Raw genomic sequence first — 15,090 nt, 5'->3', positions numbered from 1 at the left:
GACAACTATTTTTGCCATACCTATACCTGAAATAAGAGGAGATGGGGAAAGGAGGTACACCACACAAGAACTAAGTTGATGTTCCCTTCAACAAGCTCCTTAGCCACATCTGGCCACCTTGCAAAAACATCTGTGGCTTCCTTCAGCTTCCTGTGACCTTTTAGACATCCATTTGCCTGGTTCTCTACTTTATGCTCCCCCCAGCTCCTGTGTCCACTCTGTTCCCTGCAGCCTCTGTGGCACTGGAGACTATGTTTTAACTCCACAACTAGGGAAGACTGTTTCTGGCCAGCAGGCTAACTGGGAAACTTGACTGAACGAGTGTTACCAAAGGATGCACATACTTGCCCCTCAATGTCAACAGGGGCTTGATTTCAGTACCCCATGGGCTCCTCAAATCCAAGAGTGTCCAAATTCTTTAAATAAAAAGATGCATTTAACTGTAATCTATCTATCTATCTATCTATCTATCTATCTATCTATCTATCTATCTATCTATATTCTTGTGTATATTTTAGTCTTTTCTGGATTAGAATGTTTAATAAACCGTCAGTGTTCTGTAAATAGCTATTGTACTGTATTACTTAAGGAATGACAAGAAAACAGAACACTATGTGTTCAGTGTAGACACAAGTGTGGCATATTGCTATGTAAACAGTTGTTAACTGTATCGTTTAGAAAATAATGACAAGAGGTCAGTAGAGATACGGACATTAGAGCCTAACCACACAGCTCATAAACAAGCCCAAGGTGTCCAATATTCCAACACACACGCTAGAGGCTGGGGTCTGTGGCATTGTAGGAGGCCACAGCAGGCTGTGCAGCACATCACGTTTCCCCATGGGCTCAGCAGGGTGCTTTTGCAGCAAATTCATTTTGTGTCTGTGGTTTGATCTTTCTGGGCCTTTTTCCTTGAATATTTTTGGCCCACTGTTGGTTGAGCCCACAGATAGAGTCCAACAGTGATCCCAACCAGCTCAAATAAGATGTGCTCAAGGAGGGTGTGGCAGAACCATGTGTTCTGTGATGTGTATGGTCCATATCTCTGCACCCAGGCAAGGACTTCAGGGTACCTCCCTGGCACCGACCCCTCACTGTATCCCTTGTATCCCCTCTGCAGACTTCAGAGTAGAAGTCTGCCTGTTGCATAACTTGAGTGACACAGTGCTTCTGGCTGAGCCCATTGCCTCTGGATGAGTATTTCTGAAAAAAAAAGTTCTGGAATCGCTCTGGTCTTCCAGCCAGTTCTCCTGGAACACAGCCTGGTGGCTCCGATGCTTGCTGCGTATCGAATAAATGTGGGGGTTTCAATGTGTCTTCTCTCAACAGTATGTATTCATGTATATGCTAGGTGTTTAGAAAGCCGACCAATCAATCCTCTCCCCTCCCTCCTCTCTTCCCTTCCCCCTCCCTCCTCTTCTCCCCCGCCTCCTCCTCTCCCACGCTTCTCTCAAACCATGATGTTTTAGATCCCAGCAAAGAAAAACAGTTTATTTTGGCATTCTATCCTGGATTTCTTCATGATTACAAATATGTGAATTCAGGTCAACTGATGCTTTGAACATCATAAATAACTTTTCAAACGTACATACAGATGTATCCAAAGGGGAAATATTCACAGTGGTTACCTCTATGCAATAGGATTTGAGACATTGGAGATTTATTTTTCTTTGTACCTCTTGTATGTTTTCAATTTTTCTACAGATAAAATGTCAAAAACAAAACAAATACGTCATTTGACAACATTTTTCTGGCTCTTTTTATGAGTAGAATTGTGTTTTAAGTTTGCATAAAATTCACGTAACGTTCATTTCTGCCATGCCTCACTTCAAGGTTGACAGCGGCCATCTCCTTTCTTCTATGAGACACATCATTGGCACAAAACAGATACTGACTTACCTTCCTTCACTGAAATCAATGACTTTTCAGGGTAAAGTGTTTGGTTTTTACCTAAGCTTTATCTAAAAGATACACAAAAGTTAAAAGTGCCTGGCTCAGTGGTATAGAAAACTTTTTGTTCTTGCAGAGAACTCGGGTTCGATTCCCAGAATCCACATGACGGCTCAGTTATCCATAACTCTAGTTCCAGGGGATCCCTCTGCAGGTACCAACTATGCATGTGTATACACACACACACACACACACACACACACACACACACACACACACTCACACACACATATGCAGGCAATACGTTGGTACACATAGAATAAAATCAATTTTGTTTGTTTGTTTGTTGTGACACTACCATCTGGCTTAAAATAAATATTTTATAAAATGGGAAGAGGTGAAGGGCAGCAGACTGGTGTAATTGGCTTTCTGGGTGTTCAGTAACCACGGAGGTCTGTACCAGTGTGATTATAGGAACCAAAAGGCAAATGTTTTGGTCTTTACCTTCCAAGGTCAACTAGGCCCTAGGAGACTATGGGCCGTCTGCAAAGGGTCCCAAAGCTCTGTCAGGTCACCTGTCTGATGGAGACCAGAGCCAGAGGCTGGACCTAAGCAGTGTACGTTCTACAAAGAAGAGTCAACACGGAAGACAATGTCCTCCATGCTTCCCAAGGAAGTACTTTTTACTATAGTCAGCAAGAGCCTGACTCCTCCCCAACAAGTGACACACTGGAGAGAGAGAGAGAGAGAGAGAGAGAGAGAGAGAGAGAGAGAGAGAGAGAGAGAGAGAGAGAGAGACTGATTAATTATAGGAGCCAGGGGTACCGCCAAAGCTCAAGTCATCCTTGAGGACCAGACCCTCAGCTGACTTGGATGATAAAGAAAGGGTTAATTTTTTGGTCACCTACATAGTCTTAACACCCATCAGGAAAGTATAACCAAAGATTAAAAAGAATGATTTTTTAAAACAGTCTAAGGAATCACATTTGATGATGACCCAAATGCAGTATACATTATAAATTCATATGCTGACGCAAGTATTTATTTTTTCCAATTAATCTTACTCAGGACTGTAAGATCACATTTTTATTCTAACGTTTAATATGTTAATTGTGCCAAATTAATGGGATTCAATGTTGTATTCTATACATTCTTATAGCATATATTGATTATCTGCTCTTCTACACACACACACACACACACACACACACACACACACACACACACACACACCCGTCTCCAACCCCTTCCTGGCTTATTTTGTTTAACACACTGGACTCCAGTTTTATCCAATTTCTGACATATGATAGAATTTATTTTTTTGCTGAATAATACTCCACTATATATAAATTATATATCTACATATAATTTATAACTATATATTATATGCAAATTATATTTGTTCTTCATTTGTTGATGGACCTAGAGGCTGATTCTACCCATTTTTTTTTTTCAGACAGAGTTTCTTTATGTAACAGGCCTGGCTGTCCTGGAACTCCCTTTGTAGACCAGGCTGGCCTCAAACTCACAGAGATCCGTCTACCTCTGGCTTCTTCTGGCATTAAAGGTGTGTGTCACCATTCCCGGCTTGATTCCACCTCTTAACTATTGTGAATAATGCCACGACAAACACAAGCATGCCAGTGTCTCTTCTGTACTGACATATGTAGGAGTCGCCTTGCTGGATCTTTGCTAGTTCTGTAGTTCCTTTGAGGACTGTCCATCCTGCTTACCACAGTGACTGTGATAATTTACACACCTACTCTCATTTTATTCACATGCTTGCCAGCATCTGTTGTTCTGGTAGCAACTATTCTACCGAAATGAGATATAGCCTTAATATAGCTTCAATTTACACTTCTCTTATACCTGACTACATGCAGTATTTTTCTCACATATCTATTCATAATTTGTATTTGTCTGTTTGAAAAGTATCTATTCAGATTATTTGCTAATTTTTGATGCCATTTAAAATAATTTTTTGTTAAATTGGTTTTTGACAATGCCATACATGTATATAATGAATTCTGATTATTCTCAGCCCATTATCTCCTAGTCACCCCTCCTCACAAGTTCCTTTCCTATATTCATGGCTTTTCAATTTTATTTTGTTTAACCAGGTCACCTGAGTGATAGGTTTGGGTGGAATTGTCCATTGAAGCTTGGTGGGTTTTGCCTGTGATTTTTTTTTTTTTTTTTTTTTTGGTTTTTTCGAGACAGGGTTTCTCTGTGTAGCTTTGCGCCTTTCCTGGGACTCACTTGGTAGCCCAGGCTGGCCTCGAACTCACAGAGATCCGCCTGGCTCTGCCTCCCGAGTGCTGGGATTAAAGGCGTGCGCCACCACCGCCCGGCTCGCCTGTGATTTTACTTATGTGCTGTATTATTACTTTTTTTTTTAACTTATGTGTGTTTGTGTGTGCCCTCAGAGGTCAGAGGTATGAATCCTTGGTATTACAAGTGTATGTGAGCCACCTGACGTTGGTGCTGAGATCTGAACTGGGTCCTCTGATAGAGCAGTAAACACTCTTAACTGCTGAGCCCCAGTGTTATGTGTACTGATTTGTCTGTGGCGAACCACTCTTGTATTCCTGGAATGAAAGCAGCTTGATAGGATGAGACGCCTTTGCTGTAGAACTTTACCAGACTTTTAAAGAAGAGCTAGTACTTCTCGAACTGTTTTGTAGAATTGAAAGAAAGGGAACTCTTTTTTAAAAAGATTTAAAATGTGTGTGTGTGTGTGTGTGTGTGTGTGTGTGTGTGTGTGTGTGTGTGTGTAAGTATATGCATATATGTGTGAGGATGCCCTCAGAGGCTAGAAGCAGGCATTGGGTCCACTGGAGTCAGAGTTACAGGTGGTTATGGTTACCTAAGTGGGTGCTGGGATCTGAACTCTGGCCCTCTGCAAGGGCAGTAAACAAAGTGCTCTGAATAGTTGATCCATCTCTGTAGCCATAGAGAAGGACTCTTCCAAACTTACTCTAAAAGTCCAGCATCATCCTGCTACCAGGTTAAACTGTAAAGAAGAGTCCTTACCTATCTCAAAATCTCCAAACCCCCCAGTATGGTCTCTGAAGCCCTGTAATTGGGGCTCGGTCAACATTCCTAGACCTATCTCTAGGGCTTGGTCGACATTCCTAGACTCATCTCTAGGGCTCGGTCAACATTCCTAGACTCCTCATCTCTGCTTGTTCTCTCTGCTGTCTTTTATTTTGAGAGGAAGCTTATTACTGATCCAATCTCACTGCCTGTTGTTGCTTGATTTGGGTTTTCCATATCCTGACTAGGACCTAGTGCCATCCTCTAAGGATGAAGGAAGCAGTCACCTGCCAAAATCCCTCCCAAGAGGAGACTTGAGTGTCACACCGCAGGAATAAGAAAATGTGGGCACCTTATGATATCACCACCATACAAATAGGCTTAACTTACTAATGCTGGTGTGGGTTCTATTCCCCTGGGAAAACCATGTTGCAACTAAGAATTTCAGTTCACAACCTGGGCTCTGCAGCTTCAAGCTCTCTCTTTTGTGACTAAGATTACTATCATTCTGGTGAAGCAGAACTTTGCATTTATAGACATAAATGAGACCCGCACATTGTCCTTTAGAAGCCAATCTAAGGGGGATACCCTACTATTTTGTATTCATCATTTTTCATTTCAATTTTTATCTTGTGATGTTTGAAGCTTTATTGAAACAGTTAAAAGACTCATCAGGACTTGGAGTCAGCCCTTAAATATTCAAGCTAACTGGATTGGAAAATGTTTAGTTTGATTTAGGAGATGTGTGATAGTTTTGCTTGAGGAAGTGTGCTTAATAGACACTAAAGCTTAATAAAATAAACATTAAACCAAACTTAGTAGTGCTGTGTGTGCTCTGCTCACTAGCAACCCCTGAGATGTCAAGGATCCTAGCAACAGATGACAGCTCTAAGCTGCCTTGGAGGGGAAAGAATGCATGACCCCAAGCTACTACTACTGAAAAGAAATATGCTTATGTTTATTTGTTATATTAAGCAAACCAATATGCTTAGAGGCAGAAAAGCCAGTTAGGGGTGGCAAGGTCGCTCTGTAGTCCTGTAATCTGTGCTTCCCCTGCACTTAGACTGCAGGAATATTTTTTGAAAACTCTCTTAGTAATGCGGTCCGGTCTCGTTCCTTTAAAGTGGTTCCAAGATCACTCTCTCTAACGTGAGGACCATTGAGAAGGGAGACTTTTAGGGAAAGAGTGTACCAGGCTTTCTTTTTGGGGGGACATCAACCAGCTCCCAAATCATGACCTAGAGACTTATTAGTTATGAATGCTTGGCCTTAGCTTAGGCTCATTTCTTGCTAGCTCTTATAACTTATCCTGTTTCTCTTCATCTATGTTTTGCCTCGGGGCTTTTTACCTTCCTCCGTCCATCCCTCCCTCCCTCCCTCCCTCCCTCCCTCCCTCCCTCCCTCCCTCTCTTCCTTCCTTCGTTTCTGTATATCTTACTTTCCTGCTGTCTCCATGTCTGGCTGGTGGCTGCCTGGCTTCTGGCCCCTGGCATGCCCCTCTCTTTCTCCCTCATTCTCTTCTTCTTCTCTTTTCCTCTCTTCTCTCATTTATTCTCTCTGCCCGCCAGCCCTTCCTATTTCTCTCCTGCCCAGCTATTGGCTGTTCAGCTTTTTTATTAGACCAATCAGGTACCTTAGGCAGGCAAGTTGAAACAAATGCAACACATCTTTACATAATTAAACAAATGCAGCACAAACAAAAGTAATACATCTTTACATTGTTAACAAAGGAAGCATAAATGAATGTAACACATCCTTGCTTAGTTAAAATAATATTCCACAACAAAAGAGTAGACAGAACAACTGGGTAGATGAAAAGGCTTTTGAGAAGAGGGAAGAGTTTATATTCATTTTTGTGCTGCTTGGATGCTGAACCCTCCTGTCTCCCTTGCCAACGCTCACCGAAATGGTTAAAGCTGCTACATACACCATACCCCAAACCCCAAGTAGGTCTGAGGTCTGTATACAAGCCATCCTGATGGCTGTCACACAAGAGCAGTTTAAGGGCTACCTATGCTATGTAAGGTAACCAAGGGAGCGGTCGGTGATTATTCTTGGCTGTGGACAGCAACAGTTGAGTTATTCTTCTGGAACAGACATTGCCGCTGGACTCTTGCCTGGCTGTTCAAAGATTCTCTGATGATTCTCTGAGGACTTAGGGGCTCCTAGTGCTGAGGGATTTTGTGACTTAACTCTTTAATCCACAGCATCCTGGCTGCCATAAGCCGAGGTCTTGTGTCACGTCCCAGGCAGTTTGAAAGGACCGCTCCTGCTTCCCTTTCGGGGCCTTAATGAGGTACCACCTGGAGCTTCCTTGATGATTTTGACCAGGATGTAGTTCCTTCTTGTCATACTGGTCCAGGTGTCACTCTGAGGAACCCTCCTCTCCGGATAGCAGCAGCAACACAAGCCACACCATGGGTGAGATCAGCCAAAATGCTGTGGAGAGATACCTGGAAGAGAACCCTCAGTTTGCCAAGGAGTACTTTGACAAGAAGCTTCGGGTGGAGGCGCCGGGGCTGATCTTCAAAAACAGCCAGCCAGGGGTCCAGGCCAGCATGTCTCTCCCTGAGGTGACGCAGGTGGAGGAGTCAGCCCTGTGCCTGGAGCTACTGCAGTATATGCAGGACGAGGCAGGCAGCGCTGAGCAGGTGGCTCACAGGGCCCTGCAGAGGCTGGCTCAGCTTCTACAGGCTGACCGCTGCAGTATGTTCACATGCCGAGCAAGAAACGGCATGCCTGAAGTGGCCTCCAGGCTGCTGAACATCACCCCAACTTCTAAGTTGGAGGACAACCTTGTGGCCCCTGACAGAGAAGTCGTGTTTCCACTGGACATTGGGATAGTTGGCTGGGTTGCTCATGTGAAGAAAGCTGTTAATGTCCCAGATGTGAAAAAGGTAGGTGGCCCTTCCTGTAGTGGGGCAGAGGTCTTGTCAGAGACAAGGGGGGGGTCTGATGGGAAGGAGATGGCAGTCTGAGCCTGGCTACAGTTAACAAAATACAAGACGCCCAGTGAAGCTGGAATTTCAGAGGAGCAGTGAATACAACTTTTTAGTGTAAGAGAGTCTCGAAGTGTTTTTTGTTTGTTAGGGTTTTGTTGTTGTTGTTTGGTTTTTTAAATCAAATTGGGGACTACCATTCTGCCAAGCCCACCGGGTGATTAGCCAGCACACCAACGGCTAGCTAGCACAGGGAAACTTTCTCACGCTCCTCCATCACAACCCTTGGAGGTTTCTCTGGGATGAACTGGCTCATAAACAGATTCTTCCATCCATAGATCCACTGTGCAAAAAAAAAGAAAGCATTTGTACTGTTCAAAGGTTAAAATAATTGATTTGAATCATCACAAAGGTGGATTTAAGTGATTCAGTGCAATTGGCCCCTCCCCCACGACTGGGATGACCAATCACGAATTCCAATTGTCACAAATTTCCATTGTATAAGGAAGTGTTTGCACCCTGCTGAAGACCAAGACAGCACCGTGCTTATACAAGGCATTGCTATTCTCCTTATGGAAACAGAAAATCAACTCTTTCTTCTGACCAGTGACACACACACGGTCATTTTAGAAAAGCATTAGAAAATGCTAATCCCCCATAATCCCTCACTGGGAAGCACCAGGAGCACCAGCCTGCAGTTTCTCCAGCAGGGCTTTCTTACACCATGTCCCATTACTGTGATTTACTATTAACAGGAGGGGACTCCGCTGTTCTGACGGGAGGAGATGAGTCAGAGGGCAGCCCTTGAAGTGCCTTCTGCTCAGGGTCCAGAAGCTGGCTCATGACTAAGGGCAGCTGAGAGGTCGGAGATAATCTCCAAATACCTCCTGAAGCTGATTACAGGAGGCTTGCACAGACAGGGAGGATCAGTGTGTCAAACATTAGCACCATTCTGCAAACAACTGCTGGACGCCTCAGGTACAAGGGTTGATATGTGCTCTAAGACAGCTTCTCTTGACCCCAGCTGACAGGCTGTGTCCCCACACCCGAAGTCTTCTGATGAGAACGTGCTTCTTCACATCTCCCAAATTACAAAGACATCCACCTTCAGAATCTGATGTGTGCAATTTTTTTTTTCTGAGACTTTTTTTTTTTTTTCCTGAGAATTGGGTAAAATGACTTCTGGTAGGGAGGAGGTAACAGCAAGAATTGCTTCAAGGGTGATGTGCCCCTGGCCTGTCCCATCCCTGGACCTTTGCTGTAAGGATGGTGGGCCAGGGGGAAAGCCTCTCCCTATTTTCCTCAGCACTCCTGATGTTCAGAGTTGGATGGAGAAGCACGTTGAAGCCAGACATGCTGAGCTCAGTGGGAGTCTGAGGCCTCATTGCTCTCTACATCTGTAGATTATAAGCACTTCGGCCCCTAGAGTGGTGCTTTCCAACCCCAACTATACATTAAATCAAATTAATAATGCTGATGTTTGTGACTCCTAACAGACCAACCATAGCAGACTCTTAGTTTGGTACATGGGCTCCCCAGGTGGTACGCATATGCAACCAATGCTGAAAACCACAGGTCTGTTGGGTGAGCAGATGCAGGACAAAGAACTTCAAGTGTGGGGTATCTGAAAAGGGAAGACCTGGTGAATCGTTAGCCCAACCCTCGCCTATATCAGATGGGGAGTTAGAGGTCACAGAACAGCGTCTGCCCCAGAGTCCATGGCAGAGGTCAGTGAATGAGAAGAGCTGGGACAGAATCCAGGCTCCTGACTCTGGCCAGTGCCCTACCTCCACTCTGCCTCTCTGCAGCTTTACCATGCTTTGGCCACTGCAGTAGAATCTGCAGCAAAGGAAGGTTGCAGCCGAAGTTTTAAGTGAAGTCGGAATCACTCTTTACCTTTCCATCGCATTTGCCAGTTAATGAGGAGTTTTCACTTCTTAGCCTTATTGGATTTTTGACAAGGATCCTTTACAAATGGCATGGCTTATGACTGACATTTCTGTCTCTGTAATAAGAATTTGTTCGAGGTCGGAAAGGCAGGATGGAAGGTCTGGAACAGTCCCCAAGGTCCCCAAGGTCTTCCTTTTTCAGCACACACTGACCACACACAGCTGTCATCTGGGTAGCAGTGTGCACACAGGTGAGTGTGTAGGCGACACCTAGACAAAGATGCAGAGGTGGTTGCTGCTGATCATGGGAGCCACGAAGATGGTGACAGAGAAGCCATGGCAGTACTCTGATCAGCCTGGGTGCAGATCGGTGTCTGAGGTCTAGTCACTGTAATGGACTGAGTTTCCACCCCTGAGAATGGAGACAACTAAATGAAATGATTGCCTCATAGTGGTTGCTCAGTTAACTACTACTTGAGACTAGATAGCCCAGGGACCTAAGGTAAAATCAAATACCACTATCTTAAAAACGAAACAAAATTCTAGGTTAGTGTTTACATTTCTCCTTTGGTAGCATGCAGAATACCTTCCTGAACCGCAGACACTAGAACATAGGGATGAAGGCTCCATGTAGGCACCGGCTTTATATCTCCACATTCAATGAGTTGTGTGGGTGGTGTCTTCAGAAATGGGGCTCTGAGGTCAGCTTGTGGAGAGCAACTCCTGGGCCAGTGAGTCTCATCCTTCTAGAGTGAGTGTTCTCTGAAATTTCTATTTCTCAAGCCCTTGACTTGGAGCAAACTTGCTCTCCAAACTCAGCAATCAGGTCTTGCCGTGCATCAACATTACCTCCTGCAGCTGTAGGAGTTTGTATCCAAAAAGATCCATTTCTGTCCCATCTCTCAAAAAAATTAAAAAAAAATGAAAGGAAAGATCTTAGTTTGAGAAATCTTTGGAGAACTGGTAAGTACTGGCAGTGGCAAGGTGATCTCATGCAACAATCCAAGGGGGCACGAATTTTAATGCACCAAACGTGATGGCACATGCCTGAAATCCCAGTACTCGGGAGGCCAGAGGCAGGTGGATCTCTGAGTTCAAGGCCAGCCTGGTCTACATAGCAAGTTTCAGGACAGCCAGGGCTACATGGTGAGACCTGTCTTTAAAACATTAATTAATCAATAAATAAAATAAAAATGAAAACGATACACAACATATCCAAACTTACGGGATACCATGAAGGTGGTTCTAAGAGGTAAGGTCATAGCACTAAGTCCCTACATAAAAAATTGGAGAGGTCTCATATTAGTAATTTAACAGCACACCTGAAAACTCTAGAACAAAAAGAAGAAATCATACCCCAAATGGCAAGAAATAATCCAACTATTTATTGAAATCAGTAAAATAAAACAAACAAAAACAATGAAAGAACAATGAAACAAAGACTTGGTAATTTGAGAAAATCACTAAGAAACGTCAGCCTTATTCAGCCTTTTCTCCAACCAGTCTGACTGAGCAGCACCTAAGCAGTTAATGACCAGCTTCCCCAATAAGTAAGAAACAGAGTAAGAGGGCTATTTCTCAGCTTCCTGTCATTAAAAGTTCTTCTTTTAACTTGTTTAGACCATCAAGAATCACTGACCCTTTTATTTGGTCATGCACACCCGGTCCCCAAATTCCTGCTCATATGATTGCTATGGAATAAACTGACTCCTAATGACATTCTGCTATACTCATAATCAGTGCCTTGTTCAGCCATCATCAGAGAGGCCTCCTCCTGCAGCAGATGGGAACAAATACCGAGACCCACAGCCAGACATGCAGAGAGTGAGAGACCCTGGAACAGTCAGTCCTAAGAGAGATGTCTTGATCAAACCCTCCCCTCAGGGCTCAAGGGTACCTGCAGAAGAGGAGGCAGAAAAAGTGCAAGAAAAAGGGATAGAGGACACCAAGAAAACAAGGCTTTCTAAGTCAACAAGATCAATGCGCATGTGAACTCACAGAGACTGAGGCTGCACACCAGGGCCTGCATGGCTCTGTACCAGACAGGGTTGTAGAGCTGAGAGGAGAAAAGCACACATCCCTCAGCCAGAAGCCATCTCCAGTTGATAACTACTTGTGAATGAAAATCTAGCTTTCTCCAGTGGATTCTCACTAGGGACATGAACTACTCTTAAGTGCGGGCTGCATGCCCAGCAGTGATGCCCACAAAAAATGAACACCAGGGCATCTTTGGAGCTTCCTTTTCCTCTTTATAAAAATTTCTTTTCTTTTTTAAAATTTTATCTTATTTTATTTTATATGTTTTTTTGTTTTTTTATCTCTTTTTGCCCTACAGGTCTTTTGCATGTACATCTTGGCTTCCAGTTTACTGTTTTTATGGGATTCCTGAGTGTGTGAAGGATGGGTCTCTGTTTCCTGTGCCTTCTGTTTGTTTTATCCTACTCCAATGTGTTAGTTTTTGTTTTATCTTACTATATTATACAGTATTACTATCCCCAAGAAGCCCGTTTGTTTTCAAATGAGACAGAAAGGGGGTGGATGTGGACCGAGGGGAGGTGGGCAGGAACTGGGAGGAGTAGAGGGAGGGGAACCATAGTCAAGAAGCATTTAAGAGAAAAAAAATATTTTCAAGAAAAGGAAAGAAAGTTTCACATTTCATGAACAAATCTGCATACATAATTTCATGCAACCCGTTCCTCCAGCCAAAGGGGTCTTCACTCTGGAAATCCATCTCATAAAAACAAAACCAGGAATGATTGGTGCAGCGTTGCTCACAGAGAGAGAAACTATGAACAGACAACTCAATAGGGGACAGTTGTGTGGGGTGTCATCTAAGAATCTGAGGGTCCACAGCCACATGCCTCACTCTTGGGGGGAGTCCCTAAAATGATGTTAAGTGATGAAAAGCATCACATAAACTTAGAAAAATAAATAGAAAATAGAGACGTCTTTGTCTAATCACAGAGAAAGTTCTGGAAGTGACCAAGTAGTCACTACTATATTCCTCAAGTGGAAGAGGTTAGAAGGCTCTTGAGCAGTGGTTCTCAACCTTCCTAATGCTGCAACCCTTTAACAGTTCCAGTTGTGGGGACCCCCGGCCATAAAATTCTGAAATTTCATTGCTACTTTATAACTGTAATTTTGCCACTGTTATGCATTGCAATGTAAATGTTCTTGGAGATAGAGGCTTGTCAAGGGTTGAGAACCAGTGGTCTTGAGAGATTACTGATTTTTTTCTTATGCTTTGCTAGAGGGGTTGGTGGTTTCAACTGGACGTTTTGCATTTGCCGTTAAAGAATGCTGTCCCGGTGCCCGGGTGTTCCCCTCCCTGCACACACTGCTGTAACTCCGTGCCCCCTCATCTTCTTAGCGCCTCACTTTCCTCCAGGTTGGGATACCACCCCTTTCCTCCTGCTCCAACCTCTGCCTGATCCAGATAAGCTTCTCCTCGGGTGGGAAATGAACATTCCAACACAGACAGTTTCATCACACACTGGTCATAGAAAATGACGTGGGGTAGGGGTTGAGGATGGAACCACTGTATCGGAGACCCTGCCGTCTGTTGGTAGGATTTTAATTAGAGCGTGTCTTAGAAACTACCACTCTATGATTCTGTTCTATTCTGGCAAGCTCATGAACATTTTCCTTCCCCCTAGAACAGTCATTTTTCTGACTTTATGGACAAGCAAACTGGGTATGTCACCAAGAACCTGCTGGCAATCCCGATTGTGATGGGAAAGGAGGTCCTTGCTGTGGTCATGGCGGTGAACAAAATCAGCGCTCCTGAGTTTTCCAAGCAGGATGAGGAGGTAATGCTAACCCAGTGTCCAACCCGACACACACAGGAAGTGACTTGCACAACCAAAAGAAGGGATCCAACTGTAACTTGTTCCTCTCTGTGGCCTGTAGGTCTTTTCCAAGTACCTCAGCTTTGTTGCTGTCGCCCTAAGGCTGCAGCACACCGGCTACCTGTACAGTGTGGAGTCCCGGAGAAGCCAGGTAATGGGACAATAACAGTAGTCATTCCCTGCTCGTCTGCTCTGGCAGAGGGACCCAGGAGCATCAACAATCAGACCCCTCTTATCCCTCATGAGGGCTTAAGCCACATGGAGCAGATCCCCAGACCTTAGTCTAGGTATCCTCACTGCCTTCTCTCCCAGCCTTCAGCCCTCCATCTGTATGTACAACTGGCTGGGCTTGTTCAGTGTAGGTTCTGATTGCCTGTGGATCCCTCACCTGTGATGTAGTGGTGATTACAGAACCCACGTCATATGGCTGGGGTGACTACTAAATTGTTACAAGTTCTCACTTAAAGTTCTCAGTCCCTGGGTCATTGTAGGAAAAGAATCATTCATTTGTGGTTTATTGTTTCCAAGAGATGGAGGGGTGAAGAGGAATATCCGCAGCCAGGATACTCAGGTCCCTCATCCGTACAGTACAGGAGTGGGCCTTGAGATGAACGTGTCTAGGGTCCTCCCTATTCCAACTTTCCAGGTTTGGCTAACTTTGATTAGCTAAGGACGCATGGAGGAGTTATGTGACTTCCTACCCATAAGGTCCAGCGGCAGCCCACTGATACTCAATCCTTTGCAAAGATTGAGAGCATTTGTCCTTTATGCTGGACTGATCATGTGTTCTCCCCTTTCATGAACGCATGGCTTGGAAAAGGTCATGGGTTTATGACCCATGATTGCACGCCACCCTGCTTAGAGAACTCACGACGTTGTTGGGGGTTGAAAACAGAACTGCAGTTTCTTGTGAGATGTGTTCATTTTTGGATATACTTCATGTTTTTTTTAATTAATGTTTTCTCTGTGTCTGTCTCTCTCCCTCTCCCTCCACTCTCTCTCATTCTGCTCTGTTTTCTTTTTAATGCTCACTTTCAGATCCTTATGTGGTCGGCCAATAAAGTATTCGAAGAGCTCACCGATGTTGAGCGGCAGTTTCATAAAGCACTGTACACCATCAGAGCATACCTCAACTGCGAGCGCTACTCCATTGGTCTTCTGGACATGACCAAGGAGAAGGTTTTCATGTTCCATATGCCTCATCTCCCCTCAGGTCACCTAGAGAATGTGTACCCAAATGAAACATGGTCCATTGACCAATGGATACACTGTAAATAACCAGTCATGACTGATAGCAAGCACTAGAGCCACAAAGGCACGGCACGTAGGCTCATGTGAGCAGCAGGAAGCAAAGTGACTCAGGCTTAAAATTTGGCTTATCTACTCCATACCTATATCTATCACCAGCAAGTCTCTTGCTTTGATTAATTATTAGCCTTAAATTTTAGACTAGTTTATGCTTATAATAAATGGAGCAGAAAAGGCAGA

The 15,090-nt window shown here is 44.2% G+C and overlaps 1 protein-coding gene across 1 annotated transcript in view; it reads left to right on the top strand.

The window, feature by feature from the left end:
- The window catches only part of LOC128124527 (free fatty acid receptor 4), a 92,508-nt gene that overhangs the window by 32,012 nt on the left and 45,406 nt on the right, over nt 1-15,090 (top strand). The window contains exons 3-5 of the mRNA XM_052760931.1: nt 13,411-13,563; nt 13,664-13,753; nt 14,641-14,781. Coding sequence (XP_052616891.1) covers nt 13,411-13,563; nt 13,664-13,753; nt 14,641-14,781 — 384 coding nt within the window. The remainder of the gene's footprint in view (nt 1-13,410; nt 13,564-13,663; nt 13,754-14,640; nt 14,782-15,090) is intronic.

Source organism: Peromyscus californicus, unplaced genomic scaffold, assembly GCF_007827085.1.
Source record: "Peromyscus californicus insignis strain IS unplaced genomic scaffold, ASM782708v3 Scaffold_4__1_contigs__length_199733344, whole genome shotgun sequence".
NCBI classification, from domain to species: Eukaryota; Metazoa; Chordata; class Mammalia; order Rodentia; family Cricetidae; genus Peromyscus; species Peromyscus californicus.
This window is presented reverse-complemented; position numbering and strand designations above follow the sequence as displayed.